Source organism: Ovis aries, chromosome 3 (genome assembly GCF_016772045.2).
Source record: "Ovis aries strain OAR_USU_Benz2616 breed Rambouillet chromosome 3, ARS-UI_Ramb_v3.0, whole genome shotgun sequence".
Classification (NCBI taxonomy): domain Eukaryota; kingdom Metazoa; phylum Chordata; class Mammalia; order Artiodactyla; family Bovidae; genus Ovis; species Ovis aries.
Window position 1 is genome coordinate 149,043,540 of NC_056056.1, and position 27,689 is coordinate 149,071,228.

The 27,689-nt window shown below is 38.5% G+C and overlaps 1 protein-coding gene across 2 annotated transcripts in view; it reads left to right on the forward strand.

Annotated features, from left to right (window-relative positions):
- PTPRR (protein tyrosine phosphatase receptor type R) overlaps positions 1-27,689 on the forward strand; it is a 278,703-nt gene that overhangs the window by 127,591 nt on the left and 123,423 nt on the right. For both annotated transcript variants that reach the window (XM_004006456.6, XM_060412780.1), the window contains exons 3-4: positions 18,467-18,580; positions 21,244-21,399. In XM_004006456.6, the coding sequence (XP_004006505.2) occupies positions 18,467-18,580; positions 21,244-21,399 (270 nt within the window). The remainder of the gene's footprint in view (positions 1-18,466; positions 18,581-21,243; positions 21,400-27,689) is intronic.

Here is a 27,689-nt window from a genome sequence, read left to right on the forward strand (position 1 = left end):
GCTGGGGTGGAACAGATGGGGATGGAGGAGGGGAGAAAGGATGCTATTAGGGAGATCAAGAAGGAACTCTAGATGGTTTTTATTTTTATTATTATTTTTTTCTCACAATTTTTGGAGGTATAATTGAAAAACAGCACTGCATAAGTCTAAGGTGTGCAACATAATAATTTGACTTACATACATCATGAAATGCGTGCCATAATTTTAGTGAACACCCATCATTTCCTACAGGTACAAAGTGAAAGAAATAGTGAAAAAATGCCTTCCTTGCAATGAGAACTAAGATTTACTCTCTTAACTTTTGCATATAACATACAACACCGTTCATTATATTTACTATGTTGTATATTATACCCCTATATTATTTTATAATTGGAAGTTTGTGCCTTTTGACTACCTTTATTGAATTTCCCCTCCCCCTGCCCTCACCTCTGGTAACCACAAACTCAATCTCTTTTTTCATGAGTTTATTTGTTTTTAAAGTGTAGTTGACCAACAACACTATGACAGTTTCTGGCACACAGCATAGTGAAAATCGCTCAGTTGTGTCTGACTCTGCGACCCCATGGACTGTAGCCTGCCAGGCTCCTCTGTCCATGAAATTCTCCAGGCCAGAATACTGGAATGGATAGCCATTCCCTTCTCCAGGGGATCTTCCAAACCCAGGAATCAAACCCAAATGTCTCTGGCATTGTAGGAGAATTGAGGACTGGGCCCTCCAGTATAGAGAGGTCAGGAAGATGAAGAGAAGTGAGCAAAGGAGCCTTGAAAAGGAGAGGTGGTGAATGAGATACAAAACTAAGAAAGTGTGGCATCATGGAAGCCTGGTGAGGAAAGAACATCAGGGAGGAGGAACTAATCACCTGTGCCAAAGTCTGCTCATAGGTCAAGCAAGATGGAGACTGAGAACTGACCACTTGGTACAGCAATCCTGGCTTAATGTAGCAGGAGCCAGTATAGAAATAAAGGAGGTAGAATAGAGGAACGGAAAACAATAGACATGGGCAATTCTTTTTAGAAGTTTGTTTGAAAGGAGCATAATGAAAAGGAGTGATAGCTGGACAAGGAGATCTTTCAATTTGACTTGTTGAGCACATTCGAAGACAAATTCAGTTCAGCTCAGTTCAGTCGTGTCTGACTCTTTGCAACCCCATGAATTGCGAGAGGCATCAGAGGGCAGACACACAAACCATAATCACGAAACTAGTCAATCTAATCACACAGACCACAGCCTTGTCTAACTCAATGAAACTAACCCATGGCTGTGTGGGGCCACCCAAGACGGGCGGGTCATGGTGGAGAGGTCTGACAGAATGTGGTCCACTGGAGAAGGGAATGGCAAACCACTTCACTATTCTTGCCTTGAGAACCCCATGAAGACAAATTAGAAAGATACAATAGAGAGGGTTAGCTAATGATGCAGAAACGAGAAAGAGAATTATGCAATAATTACCTTCCATCGATGTACCATAATTTATTTATCCTTTTGCACCAATGTTCATTTAAGTTGCTTCTGAGTTTTTACTATAATACTGCAAAGAGGGCTTCGCCGGTGGCTCAGCAGTAAAGTATCTGCTTGCAATGCAGGAGTTCCAAGAGACACGGGTTCAATCCCTGGGTTGCGAAGATCCCCTGAAGCAGAAAATGGAAACCCATTCCAGTATTCTTGCCTGAAAAATCCCACAGACAGAGGAGCCGGGAGGGCCCTACTCCATGGGGGTTGCAAAGGGTTAAACACAACTGAGGGCACACACACATACTGCAAAGAAAATCTTTGTATCTGTTTCTTTTTTATTCATGGAAATCATTTCCTTAAGATAAATATGCAGGGAGGGAATTACTGAATCAAAGATCATGAGCATTTTTAAGAACCTGGATGTTGCCCCATTGCTTTAAAAAATCAATTTCCTGTTCTACTCATAATGTATAAATGGTTAAGATTTATTTCAATCTTGCTTGCATTATCTTGTGGCCATAAGTCATGGAATCCCCATACTGTTTCAACAGCACTTTTTCTAACAAACTGTTAGCTTCTTAAAAACAGAGATCATACCTTAAAATTGTCTTCATTCCCTCGTATTTTTTAAACCATATATTTCACTTATAATAATAAAACAATCTTTTATCTGATATCCTTCTGCATAAAGTTGTGCATGTAGTATAATGGTAAAAAATAATCAGTTATGGAATCAGACCAACCTATATTTGAACACCACATTCATTACTTGAGTTTTTTTTAATCACTTTAATTTCCCTATCAATTAAAAGATTAATAACAATGCCTGCTCTCTAAGTCCTGGTGACAGCTGCAATGAGATATCTATAAAGTCCCTCGCAGGAGTAGGAAATTTTACAGAAAACAGTGGAACTTTTAGAAGAACTTGCTCATGAAAATACCTTGTGAACATATATATTTTTTTAAGGGCAGAAAAAAAAAATCTTCATAGCTTGTCTATAGTCCATAGAGTTTTCATATTATAGTTTTGCTAATGGTCATGAAAAAAAAAAAATCCCTATGCATTTCAGTTCTTATAAACTGTCGAAACAGAAAGCACCTGAGTTATCTCTTGGGAATGTACAGGCTGCTACAGTAGGCCTGGGATCTGCAATGTCTCGAAATAGCGCCAGGCAGTTACCTCCAGGTGACTAAATGGGGCTTCCTCTCAGTACACCAGGTTAGAAAGCTTTCTGATTAGTTCGGCTCTCCGAGGTGAGGAAATAACACAAAGAGGAGTACAAATGGAAACTGAACTTAACACAGCATCCAGCCAATTTCCAAACAGGTAAGAGAATCTTTCGTGACACTAACAGTGCTAGGTTAAGAGGCTGAATATTGAGATTTCTGTCTGTAGCTGTTGTTGTGCATGCGTATGAGTGAGTCAGCAGAGAATCTTTGTGATACCTAGGGAAATAGCTTTAGCCTCAAAGTTGAAATTAAAAGAAAATCCTATGCAATTATTCAATATCTCTGAACAGTAAAAACCTTACCACCATTACAAGAAGTTTCTTATAAAAAATTTGTATCCAGACCAACAAGGTCCTGCTGTATCGTACAGGGAACTCTGCTCAATGTTATGCGGCAGCCTGGATGGGAGGTGAATTTCGGGGAGAATGGATACATGTATATACATGGCTGAGTCCCTTTGCTGTCCACCTGAAACTCTCACAACGTTGTTAAATGGCTATACTACAATATTAAATAAAAAGTTTTAAAAATTATTAAGCTAAAGGCCTTTCCCCTAGTTTTAGAAAATATTCTATGGGAAATACATATTTTCTTTATATGCAGTGATATAAAAAATAAAGATGTGTATTTCCCCCAGAATATTGTGTCTGTCATAAAAAGAATGGAATTACAAATACATCCACTTGGAAAATTTCCATAAAAGGTATTGAGTGGGGCAGCTATTTCCTTGGTTTTGCTTGGTGTAATTCCCACACTGACACTGGGGAAAAAGATGACCCCTTGCATTTATGATAACTAGAAAAGGAAAGGCGAGCTTACTAAATCTAGACAGTTTATCATACTGCATCCTGGGGACCCTGCCTTTGTGTGCAGACTTCACGAAAAGACTAGTCAGTATCTTCCATTGTAATCGGATGTGGGGGACCAATAAACAACAGTTGGTGACAGGAGATATCCTCTGTCTAATTCCCAGCCGGGACCTCAGCTTTGTTGTTTTCTACCAGTAAACCAAGAACCTTATTATGAAAGCTGGGCAGTCCTCATAAGAATTAGGGCTCTCATTAAAAATTATGTATGAATTCATTAGCTAATCTGTACAGAAAGTGCTATCCTCAGGTGAAAAGTCTCAAAATATTTAGTTCGCTTAAGTTTATTTCAAAAAAAATGTGTCAAGTTCCCATTGTATTCTAAGCATTGTACAAAGTCCTGGGTGTACAAGGATTAAAAATAAGAATTTAGGTTGAATGTTTAAAGATAATAGAGTGATTTTGGTGTTGGTGCAAAATTATGGATTCTTCTGATTTTATCTGTTGTCTGTGATGAATAACAATGTCAGAAAACAGTACATCTGGTGTTTTCATCCATCTTAATCATAAAATTGGATTAACTTCCTGTCTGATTCAATGTTGCAGAAAACAATCATCAAGATGCCCCAAATATATCATTTGATTCAAGAAATCAACCTTTATTTGCCACAAAATATAGGGCTGTCAGATTTTTTTAAAGTATGTTTCTCGTGTGAAACATGAGGACATTATAATGCCAAACGATGGTTTGGCAATCATTCCAAAGAAGGATTTAGGATTTAGCAGCAAGATTTTAGACTAAAGAGAAATAAAAGTTTTTAGTGATTTTCTTTTAATGTCTTTTAATACAAGGAGAATAATATGTTTAAATCTGCCATTTAATAGAAATTAAAGCTTTAAAGGAGACATGGCTTTTTAATTCTGCACACCAAAATATCTTTCCCTACAGCTTCCACAGTCCTAAACTTATTTTTAAATTGCTGGCATGAATTATCCAGTTGATAATTGATGCTAGATTGTGTTGTATGAAATATAGAAATCAGCCATTTCTATATTTAGCTGTAACAAGGAGGAATAAGATATATATAGTTTCCTTTGTTTTTCTGAACAATCCATGTACTTCTATCCAGCAATTTAATAATTAGTTCAGAGATATAGCAATCCTAATAAATATCATGACCCCAATTATGCTTAAAGGAAAAAATAAGGAGTATCACTAAGAAGATTGAGAAGTAATAACAGAATAAAATTGGCACAGTCATGCTGTGCATTAAAGTTATGCTGCAGACAACATCACTCAGAACCTTTATTTTCCAGAAATGAGATGATTCTCAGCATTCTAATCACCAAAATAACACATTGTGGGAAATTATATGCTTATTATTTTGCCATCTCCTTCTACAGATGAAAAAAAACACACAAGAATATTGACTAAAACTTATTCCACCTTCTCTCTTTATTCATTTTTAGTTATGCAGAAAATTCTTACTTCCCACTGTGTCAGAAAAATCAAGATTCCTGAGAATAAAAGTTTTGAAAGGACACTAAATCACAGAGTTTTTATTTGCATTCCAGAACACATGCCAATAAACTTCGTTTTATTTTACCATACTTCTTGGGAAATTAGGTAGTTCACCAGAAGAGTGAGAAAGAGAATCCTATTACAGTCATTGAAGTGAAACATAAACTACTTCATGGAGGGAATAGAAATAAAAGGAAATTTATAACATCCTTCCAGGGATGTTAGACCACAAACCACCCTGTTGATCAGACTGATATTTCAGAGCCTGTGTGGTCCTCCCTGCCACTCACAGATCAAGATTTCACATGTGAAAAAAGTCAAAAGTCCCCAAAGAATATATTCCTGTTGATTGCATATAAGTCCATAAAAATAAAAGGGGACAATCTCCCTATTCAACCCACAGATGGATAAAGCATCCGGGGTCTATAATGATTGTTAGTTTCTTCATTTTTTAAGGTAGTATTTACATGCTTGATGGCTTGGGAAGCATCACTTTCTGACTGGGAAGCAAAGTGCTAGAGGAGTTAAAGGATTATTACTTTGCCCTGGAATGTCTATTTCCAAGCATCCCTAAATGCCACTTAGAAATCAGCCTGATCACAATTCTTACTGCATTCGGTGGTCAGATGCCTCCTCCGTCTTTTCAGAAAAGCTGCATGAATGGAGCTGTCATGGCTGTGATGATTAGAGTTCATCCTGATGGGGTTGAATGTAGAAACCTGAATTAGTCTGACCTCATTTTTCAGGCAACATTCATCTGAGCATTGGGCTTTTGTCTGCAGAGTTTCTGCCTGGCCTTGATTCTTGCCATTTTCCATTCAAGCTTTTGGTTACTGTGCCTGCCTGCAGCATAAGAGATGCTGAAGGACAGGGAGGGGAAGTAACAACAGAGAGGAGATTGAAAGGCAACACGGGAATAAGAATAATGGAGAAGAAACAATAATCAGTACAAGGTAGAAAACATAATCAGGGGAGTTGAATACGGAAATTTCTGTTGACTGGAGCTTATAATAATGAGACTTGAAAATTCTGTTAAAAGCAAGTAACTTGCTATTATATTTGTTTACTGTACTCAGAGTAATATCTATTTGTGGGTAAATCGTGATTTTTCTCCTGTCTCCAAAGAACTGTGTTAAAACTGTATTTTCTTCTATCTTACCCATAGATGTGTCTGTGACTTTCATTAAAATATTTTTCTAAGTGTAAATGGACACCAAGTCACAAAGTATAGGAATGATAGTATCATAAAAGTATATGAAGTGTTATTTTGTAATTTTTGGAAGCCTCATCTCCTCCATTGACTCGGAAAAGTCAAGACCTTCACCATTTCATGATTTTTTTAAGTAGCTCATTATAAAGATGGGGGCTTACTCCAAATTAAATAGAATTTAAAGTTTTAAGAACTTTAAGAATGTATTAAAAATCTTAACTTTATTGCTAAATTATAGGAGGCTTTTTTTCCTTTTGGCCACAAGGAATATGAAATGAAGGATTTTAGTTCCCCAACCAGTAATTGAACCTGTGCCCCCTTCAGTGAAAGCTCAGAGTCTTAACCACTGGACCATCAGTGAAATTCCAATAGAAGAGTCTTTAAAGGCAAAAGAAAAGATTTTTTTTTTTTTTACAAGAATGTTATTAGAGGATGTGAAAGGGAACACTAATTAAGAGGTAATATTAAAATAGAAAAGGGAGATTAATGAAATGAAGAAAAATTGGTTGTAAAAAGCTTTTCAAACGAGTAGGATACGGATTCCAATCTAAATCCCTAGATTCGACTGTTTCTTGTTAATATTTAATTTGTAGTAGTTGAGAGAGAAACAAGAAAGGGATCATGAATATGTATTTGATTCAGTAGCTATAATGAGTCTTTTATACAATTTGGATCTGAGTTGATGGTTCACACAACCATGGTTAGAAAGAGTGTAGTAGGAAGCAAATGGAAGTAGAGATTCTGAAATCAAAGAACCCTTCTTAAAATGTGCTATTTTAACCTTAAACCTCATGCATGTATTCTTCCATAATTATGTCACTTTAGCAAAACCAAATTGTTTGACCATTGCTTTTTCCTCTGACCTAGAGTTCCTAATTGACTTTTGGCCAAAGTCCTTTGATTGTTAAATCAGTAAATGTAAGCACTGGAAATCCAATCAGGCCACTTCTTAGTATATTAATATTATTACTGTTCCAGGAAATAAGTATAAGACCTTCATTTAGTCAGCAGATTTGCTCCTCACCCATGTGCTGAGTATCCAGAGAAGTAGATCACTTCATTGTTTTTAACATTGATGTACAGTCAATGCATATTTTTAAGCAAAGTTTATGGAGCACTTTTTATCTATCAGTTCTAGCTGTTTTATGTTTGATAACAGGTGATCTTCAAAAGCCCTGTGAAAAGTATGCCGTTTACATTCGATTTGACAGATGAGGAAACTGAGGCTCAGAGAGAGTTAGTAATTTGACCAAGGTCACTCAACCCAGGATATATCAAAATCTGTCTTACTAACCATGCTCTTAACTATTATACTATACTGCGGCAAAGTTTTCTTATTTGGTGTTTGCTTACCTGTGTGCAACTTCCAAACTCATAATTATTTTAAGTCATATTCATTCTCTCTAGCTATTAGAAAACCGAGCACTCCAGAGCTTTTAAATGTGTGAGAACATAATTCAAGAAGCTCTTGAACATCTCCCTGGTCCACAAGGTCTTTCCTTTCTAAATAAGAATTCAGATACATTTTCTCACTCTCTACCAATTTTCATTTAGCTCCTCATAAATTGTTTTAACTGATTAGCTAATCAGTTGTTTTAGCAGCCCATAGAAGGAAATGGCAACCCACTCCAGTGTTCTTGCCTGGAGAATCCCAGGGATGGTGGAGCCTGGTGGGCTGTGGTCTATGGGATCACACAGAGTTGGACACGACTGAAGTGACTTAGCAGCAGCAGCAGCAGCTCTAATGGAGTCTAGGATATGAGAAACTCATGAATCTGACATTGTAATTGTTTTCAAAATCTTACAAAACATTGCTCTGCCTAAAAGTAGTATTGGCATGTCATGTGTTAAAAGAGGTAGCTCATCACAGTGTAGAGATCTTAAAAAGAAAGATTAAGTCACATGATGCATGATTGCTGTAGTATAAAGGTCAAAATTCTTACCACCTGAAAGGAAAAGATTTTTCTATCTATTTACCATCTTGTCTTCTTTGTTCTCAGAAAAAAAACTGGCCTTGGTGTTCTGCCTGTTTTTTCAGTATCCAATCACATCTTAACACCCCACCTTCCCTACCAAAGTCCCAATATACATTCATAACACACTAACTTTAGTTTATGAGTATCAAATTGTACTAACCCTTAAAAACTCATTAAGGGACCCTTTAGGACAGAAGAGGGCTTCCCTGATGGCTCAGCAGTAAAGAATCTGCCTGCAATTCAGGAGATGCAAGAGACTCGGGTTCTATCCCTGAGTCGGGAAGATCCCTTGGAGGTGAAAATGGCAACCCACTCCAGTATTCTTGCCTGAAGATCCCATGGACAGAGGAGCCTGGTGGGCTATAGTCCAAAAGATTGCAAAGAGTTCAACATGACTGAGCAACTGAACATACATACCTAAGACAAAAGAAAGTCTGTGGGATTGTACCCCAGGTACCCATATATCTACACAGTGATCCCGCACTTTCAAATAAGTTCCAGTCAGGATTCACTTGGCCTCCCAATGGACCATGGACCACATTTGGAGATTCATTACTTGAAGATCACCAATTATTTCTCATCAACAAATCCAGGAACCTTTCCTCGGTCTGCATTTTTCTTAACCTTCAGCAGCATCCAGCAGTATTGACAAACCTCTTTGACAAACTGCTCTTGACTCCACAGCACCATATACTTGATTGTCCTTGAACCCTGCCACCCCTGTAAATATCCATGCTGAAATCAAGGCCAACTACAAAAATAGTTGTTGAGACTTTTTGCCTTTTGTGGGTATGGGCAATGGGGTGCAATGTAATGTATAGCTTGTTGCACCATGTATTAGTGTTTGAGGGGGACAAGAAATAGCATCTCCCTTCTCCTGCCTGAGGAAGACAGAGGAAACAGACCTGTGAAGATAAAAAATGTAACTTTATTGCTGATGGAGCTGCTGGACTGTGACTTAGGAGCATGACAGTATACTTCTGTGCCTGCCTCTCCTTCTTTAGCAAATTCATCCACCAGTCACAAGAGTACTGGGCAACTGGGGCCTCTGGAAGGGACAGAGCCTTCCCAACTTCCTTTACTATTTGCAAAGAGCATACCAGGTTGTATTGTCTTTGCAGGTAAGCAGACACCTAAAGGACGTACAGAGCTACATATGCCCCAGTGTCTCATTCCAAGTGCACCAATTACATATCACTTACCCTCCCCTGGGGAGATTGAGGAGGGGAGGAACCAGGAATATTACTGTATTTGAGATGTCACCATACAGAATAAAACATCAGGGTTGGGGAATAGTGTTTCCTCCTAACATTATGGGAAGAGAAAAGGCATAGAGACATGGCAATTATAGCATCGCATTAAAATGGATACATATTTGTATGATTATATACTAGATATATAATATATATTAGATTATGTATTATATATGCACATAACCAGTCCATTCTGAAGGAGATCAACCCTGGGATTTCTTTGGAAGGAATGATGCTAAAGCTGAAACTCCAGTACTTTGGCCACCTCATGCGAAGAGTTGACTCATTGGAGAAGACTCTGATGCTGGGAGGGATTGGGGGCTGGAGAAGAAGGGGACGACAGAGGATGAGATGGCTGAATGGCATCACTGACTCAGTGGACGCGAGTCTGAGTGAACCCTGGGAGTTGGTGATGGACAGGGAGGCCTGGCGTGCTGCGATTCATGGGGTCGCAAAGAGTCGGACACGACTGAGCGACTGAACTGAACTGAACTGATATATATAATATATGTGCACATTACATTATATTACCTACATATTAGAAAAAAGCTAACACTAAAACACCACAAGCTTTATTTCAGGGTGATGGAATAAACTATTATGAATAATATTTTTTTTCCTAATTCTTTGAAGTTTCTAAATCTCCTCTCATGAGCATATATGGTCTTTAAAATTAGAAAGATAAAGTTTAAAACTCTTCAAATTAGTCACAAGAAATATACACACTGATTAAGTGCTATTTACAAACAGTATAACACACAACTCAGGAAGCTGATATTGATTTTGTGAGTTAGAAACAAGTTTCAAAGAATTGGTTAGATGAAATAAACTGATTTTTCCCCCTCCTGAATGGTGTAGTAGTCAGTGTGTGTGCGTGTGTGTATGTGTGTGCGTGTGTATGTGTGCACTCAGTTGTGAAGATCAAAGCCCACCAGGCTCCGCTCTCCATGGGATTCTTCAGGCAAGAATACTGGGGTGGGGGTGGGGTTGCCATTTCCTACTCCAGGGGATCTTACTGATCCAGGGATCGATTCTGTGTCTCTAATGTCTCCTGCTTTGGCAGGTGGGTTGTTTACCACTAGCATCACCTGGGAAGCCCCAACATTGAAGCTCCACCCAATTACAGTTTTTGGCCTTTGAACAATGTGAAGATTAGCTGAACCGACCCCAACGTTCAGTTGTAAATCCAAATGTAACTTTATAGTCGGCCCTCCATATCTGAGGTTTTGCATCCTTGGATTCAATCAACCCTTGCTTTGTGTAGTGCTGGGGTGCATATCCAGTGAAAGAAATAAGTGTATAAGTTGACCCACAACTTTCAAGCGAGTGCTACTCATGGGTCAAGCATAGTAACTACACAATGTTGAATGTGATGAGTTACTTATTCCTTCACTTCACAAAGATTTATTAAACACCTCCCAAGTGCCAGACACTATTCCAGGTCCTGGGGATATAACAGAGAACCAGAAAGGCAAGATTCCACAAGGGCGGCACTCACATTTTAGTGAATGCATGCATACTAGGTTGCTTCAGTCACGTCCGATTCTGCGACTTTATGGACTATAGCCCTCCAGGCTCCTCTGTTCATGGGATTCTCCAGGCAAGATTACTGGAGTTGGTTGCCATGCCCTCCTCCAGGCGCATTTTAGTGAAGGGAGGTATATAATAAGCAAACAACAAAAAAAGAAGCAAGAAGCTATAAGATAGTGAGGAATGCTATCCGGAAAATAAAGCAGGGTGATGTGATAGGGATTGGCCAGGCTGGAACAACCCCTCTGAGGAGACGACACTTAAACTGAGAGCAGAAAGATCAGAAGGACCCACCATATAGTGATGTTGAATGACGATCCAGTGGGCAGGCAGATGCCATGCCCATGATGTGCGAATGAGCACAGCTTGTTTGAGGAGCTGGAAAAAAAGGGTGGAGTGACTTGAGGGAGAGACATGAGATGACATTTAGAAGGAACAGGAGCCAAATAAAGTAAAGCCTGGTAAGCCATGTAATTGAATTTAATTCTAAATGTAATAGAAAGTCATTGGAGGATGTTAAAAGAGAAAGGAAGCTGAACTCTTTGGGAAAAAAATAGATTTAAAAATGGATAGAGAATATTAGGAAACTATAAACGAAAGTTTTGTGCCATTTCCTATCTGAAACAGTTAAGAGAGAACGTATCTTATCTGAAACATCGCAAAGAATACAGACAGAACTCTGAAGATAAATGAAGATAATAATAAAACATACTTTACAGAATCAAAATCACACTAGAAACCAAATAATTAGATTAAATTCTATTGAAAACACATAACACAGAGTAGACCTGAGAAATTTTTGATGAACTAAAGATAAAGAAGTGGTAAGAGAAGACAAGTACATAAAGTGGTTAAAAAGAAAGAATATAAAGTTGCATAATTAGTATCCTTAAAGATGAACCAAAAAATATTTAGAAGAAAGGCCATTCAGATGTGTAATAGGAAGAAATACTTCTGAAACAAGACATCTGGGATGTGTAGACATCAAGAGCATGCTGCTGCTGCTGCTGCTGCTGCTAAGTCGCTTCAGTCGTGTCCGACTCTGTGCAACCCCAGAGATGGCAGCCCACCAGACTCGCCCGTCCCTGGGATTCTTCAGGCAAGAACACTGGAGTGGGTTGCCATTTCCTTCTCCAAGGCATGAAAGTGAAAAGTGAAAGTGAAGTTGCTCAGTCGTGTCCAACTTCGAGATCCCATGGACTGCAGCCCACCAGGCTCCTCCATCCATGGGATTTTCCAGGCAAGAATACTGGAGTGGGATGCCATTGCCTTCTCTGCATCAAGAGCATACTATGTTGCAAAAACTATCAAATCAAGGAAACATCCTGGTGAAACTTTTTCACTTTAAAAAATAAAGACTACTATGAGATTGCAGGCAGAAAAGCAAGTTATCTACAAGACAGGCTGGCCTCAGGCCAGAGCATTTTTCACAGCAATTTTCAATGCCAAGAGGCATTGGAATAACAGCAGCAGAGTTCAAAGGCAAAAAATAAAAATGAGGATTGAATCAAGAAGTTAATATTCAACCAAGTTGTAATTTATTGTTAAAGGCACCATAACTACATTTTCAAATACATAACATGGGAGGAAACATAGTGCTTATGAAGCCTGCCGTAAAGAACCTACTTGATAATGAAATATGGCTAAATAAGAAATACATCAAAATAAAGAATTCAGGAATGGTATGCCCTTCTGAAAAAGAGCTGATCATGATCTTGACTATGAATATGTAACTAATACTATAGAGCCTTAAAATTATTAATTACAGAATATATCCATTAGTGTAAATAATGCTAACACAATCCCAATATTTTAGTGACTTAATGCAATAAAAGTTTGTTTCTAACTCATGTCGCTGTTTAACAAGTGTTGAATGGGACCTCTGCTCCATGCAGTGATCAGGTCCTGTAAGTCTTCTTTTGTATGGCTCCATCATTTCATTACAGTCTTCAGAGTCACGCTGGACCCATGCAGCTTATAAACAGAGGGAAGAGAGAGGGTAGAGAAGACTGCCTCAGGCTGAAAATGTCACTTCACTTTAATTTACATTAATTGGTGAGCACTATTACATGGCTCCACCAAGATATAAATGGGCTAAGATACCAGGAGGAGACAATAGGTTTAGTGAGTAGTCTCTATTACATAAAAACATAAATATCATCAAATATAACAATACAAAAATAATAATGTAATTATAAAAACTGGAAAATGATCATGATAATTGATGGGAAGAGATGTACATGTCCTCACTTTTCATAGCAGCAATTAATAAATATTTTCTGAAGTTTTCAAATCAATAAATAAAGATTTAAATATATTATCATGCAATATGTATATTATGAACATAGGCACATGAAGAAAAAAATTTAGAATGACCAAAAAAAAAAATACCACTTAACAAAAGACAGAAAACTAAGGAGGTATAGAAACAAATTTTAAAAGATAGCATAACATAAAATACATTTAGATCTATTAAAATAATAAAAGTCAAAGGGATCAGCTAAACTATAGTAAGAAATTATTAGGTGAAACTCAAAATATGATATTTAATGACAATATATATTGTAAATACAGAAATATATCTATAATATATTTAATAAGTTAAATATATATTAAGTGGAATAAAGCAAGCTATGGACAATATTTGTATTTAATAATAATAAACATGGTATATAATAAATATACATTGTTTTACATTCTATATGCATAGAAAATATTTGCAAGAGTACGCAAGAAATAGCAATGTTGTGTCTGAGGACTGGAATGAAAAGTTAGGAGAAGCTAACGCAAGCATGCTTCCATTTTTTACTCTATATCTTTCTGTAACTTAAAGTTTTTGTAATATGAATTTTTATTATTAAAATTTAAACAAGAATAACTAAAGTTCAACATAGAATATTGTCAGAGAACTGAAAGATGCAAGCAAAGGGAAGGGAAAGAGAGGTCATGGAAATCTGACAGCATTATATTTTATTAAATATAGAAATAGAAGTAAATTTGGTTGTGGATGAGGAGAGGGAAAACATTAAGCTCAGTTTGAGTAATATAGTGTTTGAGGTATAAATGGAACAATCAAGTGGAAGGCTGCAGGTGTAGGACTCTAAGAAAGGTGGGAGCATGAAATACGGAAATAAAAATGATTAGTATGTAAGTGACAGCGGAGGACAGTAGGGAGTTAAAAGAAGGGATTGAGTGATGTATAAAATTCCTCCAATAGGTCAAGGTTTTCTTCTCTGTTCAGAGACAGAGAAACTTTTGCTTTTGTGCTTGGGAATCACTTGGCATTCCAACTGCTGGCCGTAAAGGGAAAACTCCTTGCCAAGAATGAGCTTAGAGATCCTGGGAGGCAGTGAGCACACATTAAAGTTAGGAAGGGGTGAGTGGAGCCTTCCTGACAGGCTTGTCCTAAAGGAAGCTGGGGTCATTGGTGGCTGTTGGGAATTGGAACTGGGCTTCTGTGAGGGCTCTGAGGACCTCTCTTTGGCCCTCCTCCCCTACTAGGGTCACTAGGTGTGGTCCTGACTCGGGTGATCAGATGACAGACCAAGCTGCCTAGTAGCTTCAAGAGGTGACTAACATTTAGAAAACTGACCCCCCAGGCAAAAGTAATTCAACTGTCCTTTAAATATAAGTAACTAAAAGCCAGCCACATACATTTAAACATAATGCTGGTACATAAATTCAGGTGTTACATTTTAATCAGTTTCCTCAAATTGATTTATATCTAAGACTCATAGGCGTCAAATGCTTTAGTAGACTGTCTGGTGACCAAAGAAAGAAACTCATGTTACACAGGGGTATTTTCTCTGTGGGAAAAAGTAGACCTAGGGGAGGGGTCATGGGTCCCAGATCAAAGGAACTGACTCAGGAATCTCTTTGCAAGGCGGAAGCCCAATAAATTTAAATACAAATAGAGCTTGAAATCTCTGAATTTTTACCATGTTTAATTTTTTATATGTTTAGATATTAGTAATATCAATAATAATACTCAGTTGTTTGCGATAATAACTCCATTTTCATCATTCATTACTGTGAAATGGCTTAGCATTTGTGCTTGGAAAGAGCGTTGTAATTTCTTTTAAACTTAAAATTTTCAGTCATTTGTATGTTAAATAATAGAAATGACCAAATGGGTTTAGAATAAGACTGAGATATATCTTGTACTGTTATATGGTAACTTTGAAGTTGTGACACTGTTACTGCCATGGAAATTTATGTTCTGTCATAGCTGTTATGATCTAACATATTAGGATGAGAAAAGGCTGTGTGTTTCTAGCATCTCTCCAGGAGGAAGAAGGTAACATATATTCTCTTATTACAAGAAGTCATATTTCTTTTCCCTGAAATGAAATTTTCATTTTGTCTAGAACCCTTTCTTTTTCTCCAATTGTAATTGTATATAATGTCTGGCATGTAAGAGGCCTTCCAATACATTTTGTTGTTGTTGTTGGTACTGTATTTTAGAATTACTGTTCTATGGTGAATAGTCAGAAATACTTGCATGTGCTCTGAGATCAGTTCAGCTTTTCACAGGCAAGCAGAGAACTGAGGTAAATTATTCAAATTTTGATCCAATGAACTGGATGATTGGAGTTTTAACCAGTTACTTCAACTCACTTCTTCATTTTAGTTAGGGAGTCTAAATTTTCTGTTTCAAAGGCACAGTTTTACCTTCTTGGAATGTTGCCATCTTGAGTGATTTTAAACCTCGAGTTCCCATTTCACATCCATTTGCCATTTCAATCTGAGAAACTTAGACTTTAATACTGTTTCCACAGTTACAAGCTTCAAGTTAATCATGGCCCTGGGAATTGAGCTCTCTAGTGTGTACACAACCCCCTTGGCTTGCAGTTCTCAGCATAGACTGTTGGCTCCAAATCATGCCCATGGGAATCAAGGGCTGTGCCTGCTTGCTCACCCTGCCTGACAAACACTGCTGGTGAGCCAGAAGTCGGTGGCTCCTCATCAGTGTTTGCAGTAACAGAGGAACCCATCTCTGGGCTTTCCAGAGGAAGGGGAGTGAACAGTCTCCAATACAAGGTCCAATATCTATTGGCAGCTTCCACAGCTTTGCAGAGCTGAAAGTAAGCTGTTAGATAAAAGGAAGTCTCTGTTTCTCAGAGCTACCAGATGGATTTAGTTTTTCTAATCTTTTGGATTTTCCATAAAGCATGTTTTCATAAAACATGAAGTGTGCTTAAAAGTATTAGGTTTTTCTCATTACTGCATTTCCATATCCTACTCATCCTTCAGTTTTACTTTCTGCATCAAAGTGTGTGTATTCAGTCACTCTCGTGTCCAACTCTTTGTGATCCCCTGGACTGTAGCCTGCCAGGCTTCTCTGTCCATAGGATTCTCCAGGCAAGAATACTGTAGTGGGTTGCCATTTCCTCCTCCAGGGGATCTTTCTCACCCAGGGATCAAACCCACATCTCTTGTGTCTCCTGCATTGGCAGGCGGATTCTTTACTACTGTGCCACCTAGGAAACCACTGCATCAAAGTGTATTTTTGTATAAAGGAAACATTTTTAAAACCATAGAAAAGCACAGAGAATAACATAACAAACAACTGTGAATCATTAAATGGCTTTTGTTTGATTTTGTGTGTCTGTTACTGATGGCATTAATGTAGCTTTCCTACATACTCCCAGCAAAATTCTCCTTTTCCCCTCCCCAGAAGCAAACTGTACCTTATAGTTGGGGTTTTGGATAGAGTTTTTCAATAGTTCTTCCCTTTTCTGGATTTCTGGTTTTTGCCAGGAGTCTTCCAGCTACCTAACATGACCAAGCCCTATGGCCCCTGTCCCTACGCAAGTGTTAAAAGACTCGAAGGTGCAAAAGCAGTATAAACTTCAGCTGGGTGTACATTTTGATTGGAAACCAGTATACTTCTTCTGACCTCCCCCACTCCCTTTGATTTCTGTGTATGTGTGTGTGTGCGTGCTCAGTTGTGTCTGACTATTTGCAACCCCGTAGACTATATATAACCTGATGCGAAGAGCTGACTCATTTGAAAAGACCCTGATGCTGGGAGGGATTGAGGGCAGAAAGAGACGGGGAAGACAGAGGATGAGATGGCTGGATGGCATCACCAACTCAATGGACCTGGGTTTGGGTGAACTCCGGGAGTTGATGATGGACAGGGAGGCCTGGCGTGCTGCAGTTCATGGGGTCGCAAAGAGTCGGACACGACTGAGCAACTGAACTGAACTGAACTGAGACTATAACCCACCAGGCTCCTCTGTCCATGGAATTCTCTAGGCAAAAATACTAGAATGGGTTGCCATTTCCACTTCCAAGGATCTTACTGACCCAGAGATCAAATCCACGTTTTCTGCATCTCCTGCACTGGGCAGGCACATTCTTTACCGCTGCGCCACCTGTAGCAATGAGTATTTGGTCCAGTTTCCAATCACTTATTTTGTACCAACTTTACGTATAGAGAAGTTACTATTTCCTAACAAAGCTATAAACTATTGAAGCAGTATTAATTCTTCTTCCACAGCAAACTGGGAGAAGGTCCTCTAAGAGTTCTTACACTCCAGTAGATTACACTTAAAGCCAATCGCTTAATCACAAAAGTGTGTACATAGACCTGCACCTCATTTTATAGAACAGATGGTATTGCAGTCATCTAACAGTTACTGTTAATCTTCTATGGTCAAATTAGGGAATTAAGCGTTATAAAATAAGAAATGCCTATGAGCTTTGTTTCCCCACCTTGCAAAGCATCCATTTCAAGTGATTATGATGCATTTTTGAAAATACATAGTTAACTGATTTTGAATGTAATAACAGCACCCATGGCTTAAATTAAGGATGTAGTATTAATTGCACACCTTGGTTTATATTTTAGGAATTCTTAAATACTTAGTTGTCTTTTTCCAAAGCTATTTGAAAATTAAGAGTGTGTGCCCAAGCAATTGAATAAGAATTATTTACCTTAGACTGAATTATCAGTTCCATTGATTTCTTTACCAGAGTTTGAGAACGCATCATTGCAGCTCATTCTTTTGCCTTGCACTGGCAGCAAATTGCTCTATAGAGAAACTGCCAAGTCTGGTGTTATGGAACTTACACAGAATCTTCCTCTCTGTGACTGTGTGTGAACACAAATTAAAGATGTCCTCTGGCTTGGATTACTGAAATGTACTTGGCTGCACGTTCCATTTTATCATCTGGACTTAAAGCAAAATAAATCAGTACACGTTTCAGTGAAATTCTTTATGAATTGATCATTCATATGAATTCTTGATTATAACTAGACAAATCACATTATTATACAATGTACCATCTTCTTAACTAACACCATTTAAAATTTCATGTAAAACGTCCCTATAATTTTATCTCCATTAAAAATAAAATAAAGCACCATGGCTGTGAATTTCTCAGAGTCACAGGAATTTCTGTGGTCAGTCATCCATCAGGAACTGAATGTTGAAAATCAAATATTTACTATAATTTGAATTTTTTTATTTTCCAGACACTGCAAATGGATGTAAACAGGCTGAACATAACCTTGCTTCGGATATTTCGCCAAGGAGTGGCTGCAGCTTTAGGACTCTTACCCCAGCAAGTGCACATCAATCGCCTCATTGTAAGATACCTACATTTCGCATTTCCGGAGTATAAGCTTTGATCTTTATTGCAGGGCTCAAGAATAATGAACAATAATAAAGAACACCCATGCTGTCATTTTATGGCTCATGAGCCAAATCTGGCATAACACCTGTTTTTGTCAAAGACGTTTTATTGTAACAAACCGTAGCCATTTGTTTACATATTGTCTAAGGCTTCTCTCATGCTACAATGGCAGAGTTGAGTAGTTGTAACAGATCGTCTGTCTAAATTGAAAGTTAAAATATCTGTTATCTGGTCCATTACAGAAAATGTTTGTCAACTTTCTCATAGTTCAAGACTAGCTACCCTGGTAGGTAAAAATAGAAAGGCCCTGAATACCTGTCTCACCAATCTGACACTCCTCCCAAAATATTCTCCCTAAGAGAGAAATGTTTTGTATCAGGCAAGACTCTGTCTCCAGACAGCATCTATTAAAATCCCTTTAGGTATAAGAGGATAAAGGATAGTGAACACGAAGGCAGAGGATTTTGAATAAAGAGTGAAGAAGAACCATCCTGAAGGACAGCAGTCCAAGGAGAATGCAAGAATAGTCTTGAAAAGTCAAGAGAAAACTTGGATGGGTAATTGAAGTGGGACGAAGTAAGCCCAAGGGATCTTTTCTATTAGGCCCACTTTAGACCTATCAATCAGCCATATCCTTTCTTTTCCTCCTCTCCTCAATATTTAGGGACTTTGATATCATCCAACTACATGTTCCCATCTGTACTTGAAAGTGGGTGTGAGCAAAAGAAAGGCAGATTAAAATATTATGATTTTCTCTTTGTAAAAAGCATATTATCAAAGCTTCCTGTGAAAAGGGACTTTGGAATAATATTTTACAGTTTTAAAGTTGTTCTTAATTTCTGCTGCCTTAGAAACTCAAGCAAAGACTTCTCGTTCTCCTTGCCCTAAATTCTTAGGCTCCTGCTCGGGCCCAGTTTCATACTGCATCAATACCTGCATTTCCACATATGGAGAAGAATTTGCTTTTAATTTTGGTTTAGAATTATTATTTCTTTTCCTTTTTTCCTGTGTGGCAGATGAATTACGTTCATCCCCATAATAACTTTTATTCTGTGAGTCAGCTAATCTCTGGGACTAAATAAGATTTTTTAAAAAAAACAAAGTTTTTGACAATAGAAGAAGAAATATAGCATTTCTCATTACCTTGAAAGAAGTTATTTATATCCAGAGTGTACCTAACTCAAGTGAGAAGTGAGGTATTATAGATGTCTTAGATCTAGATTTTATATATATATGTACTTAGATATCTTAGATATACTCTTCTGTGTGTAGATTTAAAGAGTATAATGGCTCTTTGAAAGGGTAAAAGAGGGGTTTGCCACACCTAGAGAGGGATATGCATATCTTCAGAGAATGTTAGCAGCATTTATGCATGTCTGTTTCTAAGAGTAGTTTTTGTAATAGTTTGAGTTATGACGACACCTGAGGAAGCACAGTATAGTGATTAAGAGCAAGTGCTGTGGAGACAGACCCAGAATTCTATTTCATTTCCAGTTTGGCCTTGCCCCAGCTCTATGACCTAAGGCAGGTTACTTAGTTTCTTTCATTTATAACATGAAATGACTATAATACCTCTGTCCTGGAGGTAACAGGTTTAAGGCACAGGGAAGCATGACAAGTACAAAACAAGGGTCTCTCCCTACTATCATTGCTATTAGATCATAAACTATTTGAATTATTATCAACATCTTTCACATCAGCATTATGTGATATCCAGTTGTTGTCTGTTGTTTGCTGCAAACACAGAAACATTTTTCCCTGGATTGCTAGCTGTCCTCCATTTTATACCTGAGTGAATGTCTGATAAATTACATTCAAAGAAAATATTCCTTTAAAAAAAAAAAAGAAAGTTTTCTAGCAGGATAAAATTCTGTGTATTGAAAAGAAAAGCTAACCACATTTTCTTTATAAGTGTTTTGCGTAAGTTGTGAAAGAGAATCTGTCGATGGCAGCATCATTTTGTGTCATGTTTGTTTCTTATGGGTGTGTGGCACATCAGCCATTTATGGTAAGAAGTCCTCTCACCCTGTCCCAGCAAATGAGGTCAGACTAATAGGAAAGTAACATGATATCATTGCATAACACTTGCATTTCTACCGAACAATAGATCTTAAGAGTGTGACATATTTAAGGTGAAAAACAGGATCAGGGAAGTAAGTTCAAAGACAGCATCGCCTTCCTTAGTTAGTCCAGTCTTCACATTAATGCAAGTTATAAGATGGGGTGATGATGTCTTATAATTGTACTGTTAAATCAGATTTTGCTTAGTTCATTCGATTTTAAAATACTTCTTTAAACACAATTTCTCAGGAAACATCTGAACAATATATCTCAAAAATTATAGTATCGAATAGAAAATAAACCAGCATCTAATGAAATATAAAATTAGAAAACTAGACATGTTAACTAACTGAAAGAAGGCCATTTGAAGATGTGGGACTTTGGGCTGCTAATTTTAAGTGTACAAAAGAATACTTAATAAAAGTGATCTCCAAGATGCCATTTAGGAATCTAAGGTTCTGGTTTTCTTTAATATTTCTAGAGGAAAAGCAAAAAATATTTCCCAGACTTGCTTCACATGTCTACTAACATATACAAATAATCTGCTTTTCCTAGGAAAAGAAGAACAGTGTTGAACTATTTGTGTCTCCCATAAATCGGAAAGCAGGGTTTTCTGATGCTCTGCCATCTGAAGAAGTGCTGCGTTCCCTCAATATCAATGTTTTGCATCAGAGTTTATCCCAGTTTGGAATTACAGACGTCTCCCCTGAGGTAGGTTGTTGCGTGGAATATTTCATTTAAAATTTTGCACAGTTAGTGTGACACAACCCAATTCTAGGAGACTCTGAGATGAAAGCTGTTGATTGTGTGTTAACTGATAATATAAAAATCTCCCTTAGGGTCAAAATTCTCTGATTTCACTCTGTGTATTTTTATTCCTTAAGGAAGTTCATTTTCATATCAAAGTTTCACTTTTTGACAATTTCTTCTCCAATCTTTATGGCCTTATAATTTATTTTGACTTATTCAACAAAATGTCCAGAAGAAAAGTCATTTAGATATATTTGTCAATTGATTGCTTATTACTGAGCTGTTCCAAAAAACACCCTGATATCTTTCCTCCTCAACAGTTTTGCTTCTCATTGTTTTTGTTGTCAAAATGGTCACTTTTTCCCACTATGAAGTGAAAGTCACTCCGTTGTGTCTGACTCTTTGCGACCCCTTGGAATTCTAAATGAAATAAAGTAGTTTCCTTTCGGCTGTGCTGGGTCTTTGTACTGCACGTGGGCTTTCCCTAGTTGCAATGCCTGGACGTGTCACTGCGGTGGCTCCCCTGTTGCGGAGCACGGGCTCTAGGGTGCATGGGCCCCAGTAGTTGTGGCTTGTGGGCTCTAGAGTACAAGCTCAGTAGTTGCAGTGCACAGGCTTAGTTGCCCCACAGTATATGGAATCTTCTCAGACCTGGGATCAAACCTTCGCCCCTTGCCTTGGCAGTCAGATTCTCGACTACTGAGCTGCCAGGGAACTCCACGTGTGTGTGAAAGTGAAGTGAAAGTCGTTCAGTCGTGTCCATCTCTTTGCAACCCCATGGACTGTATAGTCCATGGAATTCTCTCAGCTGGAATACTGGAGTGGGTAGCCTTTCCCTTCTCCAGGGGATTGACCCATCCCAGGGACTGAACCCAGGTCTCCCGCATTGCAGGCAGATTCTTTACCAGCTGAGTCACAAGGGAAGCCCAGGAATACTGGAGTGGGTGGCCTATCCCTTCTCCAGTGGATCTTCCCGGCCCAGGAATCAAACCAGGGTCTCCTCCATTGCAGGCGGATTTTTTACCAACTATCAGGGAAGCCTACCATGGGATTAATATGAAATGTGGTTTTTTAATTGGAGAGAAATCCAGTCTTTAGAACTACGAATATTTCCTTTACAGTGTTTTCTAAATTTGGCACTTTTCAGATTTCCCCGACCACCTCCACCATTTTCATTCCTAAATAAACCCAGTCTCATTTTTACTTCACCTTGCTGTGTCCCACTCTTAACAAATTTGCTAGAATAAACATCATCCCAAATAAACATAATTAAATTCACAGAATCGTAGAATTAGACATTGAGAGAACACATATGGGCATTTCAAAGATACAGAGAGTAAGGCCCATAGAAAGCAAGTGATTTCATCAAGGTGACAAAACAAGTGAAGTATTAAGCAGTATTTAGCATCTAGATATCTTATTCCTAGTCTATTTCCCTTTGCAGTGAAGCGCACCACCTCTCATTATAGCAAATGTCAAGTGTGGTATAAAAAGCTTTGTTACAAGATTGAGTTTGAATCCCAAAGCCAGCATTTAAAATGTGTGTGTGACCTTGGGTGATTTAGTCTCTGTGAAATTCAGTCTGTCTTTACCTAGCGTCAGCCTCTCTGAGACTCAGATTCTTCATATACTACATGAGTATGGAGAAAGAAAAAAGGAAGAAAGAAAGGAGGGAGGAGGAAGAAAGGAAAAGGAAATGAAAAAAGAAAAGAAAAAAAATTGGGTACAGTCCTCATCTCATAAACTTGAAATAAGAATAAAATTTTAAACGTAAGAAAATACATGGAAGTCATCACAGAGTAGACACTGAACAAATATAATTTGAATGCAGAATGAAAATGTATTTCATCACTGAACCATGACTGTAACAACAACCTCCAGCTGGCCTCCCTGCATTTAGTGTTGTTTTCTTCCCTGCTCTCTCCACCACCAAGCCCGACACATACACACACACACACACGCACACACATGCATACAAGCATGCACACTCACACACACACGTGCACATACATACACAGTGTTTTCTTTCTTGCCACCAGAGTAATTATTCTAAAAGCAAATTCGCCCATGTCTAAACCCTGCAAGATCAAGTCTGAATTTCTGACTGTGATATGTGGTTCTTTGTGTATAGAGCTTTATTATTGTTGAATAACACTCTCTTTGGTTTACACTTCAGCAAATCCAAACTTAATGGGCACCAGGACACCGCACACCATTTCTTCTCTCCGTGGGCTTGTGTGTATGTTGATACATCTACACATCTTTCGTGTTTCAAGATCAGCCCACTGTACAGTGAAGCCTTCCCCTGTGCCTCCACAGGCATGGCTACCGGCTTTGTGTTCTCATTGAGTTTAGTACAAAGACGTATCCCCTGTTGGCCTTCAGGGCCATCTCTACACTGTTGCTCCTTGAGAGCATGTGCCATTTCATCTTCTGTGTACACAGAAGGGCCTTCATTCAGGGCCTGGCATACAGTGGGCATAAAAATAGCCAAGAACTGGGCTAGGTGGTGTCCAAAGTCAGAAAAATAAATGCATAAGCAAACAAAGACACAAATAAAATATGATTTTTGCTTTCGGTGAGTTCTATTCATAACAGGGTGACAAGAGTCAAGCAAGGAGAACACAGGGCTACGAAAACATAACTGTACTGTGCTGTGGGGGTTTTGAGAAAAAGAGGACACTTCGTACTTCAGAGAGACCAGGAGAAGGAATCAACGTGAGCTCAGACACCCAGACCCCTCCCTAGCCCTCGCACATGACCCTGAAGAGGCTCCCTTTTATACATCAAACCAAACTCCATGCCCATAGTCCAGGCCCCTCACAGACTGACTTGTACACATTTTGCTCTGAACAACTCATCTCTAAAATTTAAATAAGACCATTAGATTAATTTATACTGCTACCATCTTGGGTTGGGAAGATCCCCTAGAGTACGACTTGGCATCCTACTCCAATGTTCTTGCCTGGAGAATCCCATGGACAGACGAGCCTGGCGGGCTACAGTCCATGGGATCGCAGAGTCAGACACGACTGAGCGTGCGCGTGCGCGCACACACACACACACACACACACACACACACCCATAAGCTTTCAGTGAATAATTGTTTCTTTCTGAAGGCTTCAGGAATATGGCAGCTTAGTGAGTCATCTAGATTTGCAAACCAAGGGAAGCTCATCATACCAAAAAGTAGTTAAAATCATATATTTGAGGGGCAACACACCTCAGCCTGGTGAAGGCAAGCAGTCTAGCCTGAATGCCTGTCACAGAACTGTTAGCTATCAGTAGACCACAAGCCTATACTGCATTTGAATAATGAAAGTGTATTTGATGATCAAAATATGATATTGTCTGAAAGAACTGTGGGAGTCTAACAGAAGGTCCGTCTAGTCAAGGCTATGGTTTTTCCAGTAGTCATGTATGGATGTGAGAGTTGGACTGTGAAGAAACCTGAGCACCAAAGAACTGATGATTTTGAACTGTGGTGTTGGAGAAGACTCTTGAGAGTCCCTTGGACTACAAGGCAATCCAACCAGTCCATTCTGAAGGAGATTTCTTTGGAAGAAATGATGCTAAAGCTGAAGCTCCAGTACTTTGGCCACCTCATGCGAAGAGCTGACTCATTGGAAAAGACTGTGATGCTGGGAGGGATTGGGGTCAGGAGAAGAAGGGGACGACAGAGGATGAGATGGCTGGATGGCATCACTGACTCGATGGACTTGAGTCTGAGTGAACTCCGGGAGTTGGTGATGGACAGGGAGGCCTGGCGTGCTGCGATTCATGGGGTCGCAAAGAGTCGGACACGACTGAGCGACTGAACTGAACTGAACTGAACAATCTAGGAAATCTAGCATATGGGAATTTTTATATTACAGGAGACTAGGATGTGTTTTAATTGGATGTAAGGAACATTCCATCAAGGACTGGTGGACTGTTGCAGCCTTTTCTTCTGGCACTTCTAGAATGGGCCCAGTGATACCCTCTGACCAGAAGCTCTAACTGCAACGAGGAGAGAGCCATCTTCATCGCTTACAGGCCCTTGCTGGGAGCTTCAGACGCAAGCAGTCCCAGAGGCTCTGCAAGAGCATTTGTTGATAGTTCTTTAAGTGGATAGGTATTCTGCGAATTTCCCCACTGCTTTATTCATTGTTGTGGTTCATGTGTAATAAACAGCTTGAGCCTCAACCCATTCTTTCACATTTCTAATCCCCAAATTATAGCCCTGTTATGGTAACATGGTTATTATCAGAACAAAAAAAAAGGAATACTGGTATTTGGGGTTTTCATCCTTTACCTTGATTACAGAACATGATGAATGCTGTCTTGAAGCATCCGTTTCTACACTTGTATTAGTTACTTCCAGGGAAGGGTGTGTGTTTTTTTGTTGTTGCCATTTATTTATTTGTTTGATTTTTATTTAAATCAGAAATGACCCTTGGGAAACATAGACAAATACCAAACAGAATTCTTTTCGCTTATTCATCTGTGTTTATTTCGAATTTAAGTATCTTGAGCAACAAAGACATTTTTTCTTTTATATATTTTCATGTGATACTTAGAACAGTGTAGGACCTCAATTATTGTTTAAAGATGCTCAGAAAGATTGAAAATTAGACTTCCTCTTGCCTAATAAGTTAAATCGCAGGGAAATAAAATTAAATTCATTATTTTAGTTTCTATTTTTAAATGTGTTTATAAAATAAATTGTCTATTGAAGCAGTACATTCTGCATTGATAGTGAAAACAATGATTTAAGATTTTGTTGTTGTTCAATTGCAAATTACCCTAGTTTCACAGGTCTTATATTTCAAAGGAGGATGTTATCTTCTTTAAATAAAAGCTCAAGGTAAAGACTGATACCTTCTTGGAATGTTCACAAAGAGAAAAAAATCATACCAAATAAATATAAAACCTAATTCATGAGTTTGGTGATTGTTCCCTTGGACATTAGCCAGTTGTCTAAACGGTTATATAGTCCTAGCCATACAGTGACAAGAAGGAATACAATCAGTGTTAACATGGGTCAGATCATGCATACCAAATTGTTTACCTTGTGCATGATATGGTGGAAGTTTGGCATTTATGTAACAAAATCATATTGTTATATGATCAGTTCAGTTTAGTCGCTCAGTCATGTCTGACTCTTTGTGACCCCATGGACTGCAGCACACCAGGCTTCTCTGTCCATCACCAACTCCCAGAGCTTGCTCAAACTCATGTCCATCAAGTTGGTGATACCATCCAACCATTTCATCCTCTGTCATACCCTTCTCCTGCCTTCAATCTTTCCCAGTTTCAGGGTCTTTTCTAATGAGTCAGTTCTTCACATCAGATGACCAAAATATTCAGCTTCAGCTTCAGCATCAGTCCTTCCAATGAATATTCAGGACTGATTTCCTTTAGGATTGACCAGTTGGATCTCCTTGCAGTCCAAGGGACTCTCAAGAGTCTTCTCCAACACCACAGTTCAAAAGCACCAGTTCTTCAGTGCTCAGCTTTCTTTATGGTCCAACTCTCACATCCATACATTACTACTGGAAAAACCATAGCTTTGACTAGATGGACCTTTGTTGGCAAAGTAATGTCTCTGCTTTTTAATATGCTGTCTAGGTTGGTCATAGCTTTTCTTCCAAGGAGCAAGCATCTTTTAATTTCACGGCTGCAATCACCATCCACAGTGATTTTGGAGCCCAAGAAAATAAAGTCTGTCACTGTTTCCATTGTTTCCCATCTGTTTGCCAGGAAGTGATGAAGTGTTATATGCTACATCTCATTAATCTGCCTAAGTCAATTAATTAACCAGCTAATTTGTAACATTTCCATTTTATTCTTACTCTCTGTGCTTCACCTTTCTAAAAAGATATAACTCTTAAAGTCTCTGTATTATCTCTCTTAGCAATGGAGATATTTCCCAGTATTGGGGGTCAGAATTGTTTTTTTTTAAAAAAAGGAAATTATAATGCATCAAATTATTAAACAGGATGTAAAGAAGTCATTGCTGTCAGTATAGGAAACCACCCACCTTTTAAATAATCAAACAAAGCAAAACCCAGCAGCTTCTTCCACTGCCACAGAGTTAAAGGGAAAGTGATATGGTTGTGAAATAAGATGTAAAGATAATACAGTACATTGGTGTGACCTGGCCGTGGAGCCTCTGAATCATTGAACCCTCAGTCCCCTGTCAAAATGTAAAAGGCATCACGGTAACCTTATACAAAGGTTAGACTGGAGATTTCATAAATTACAATCTT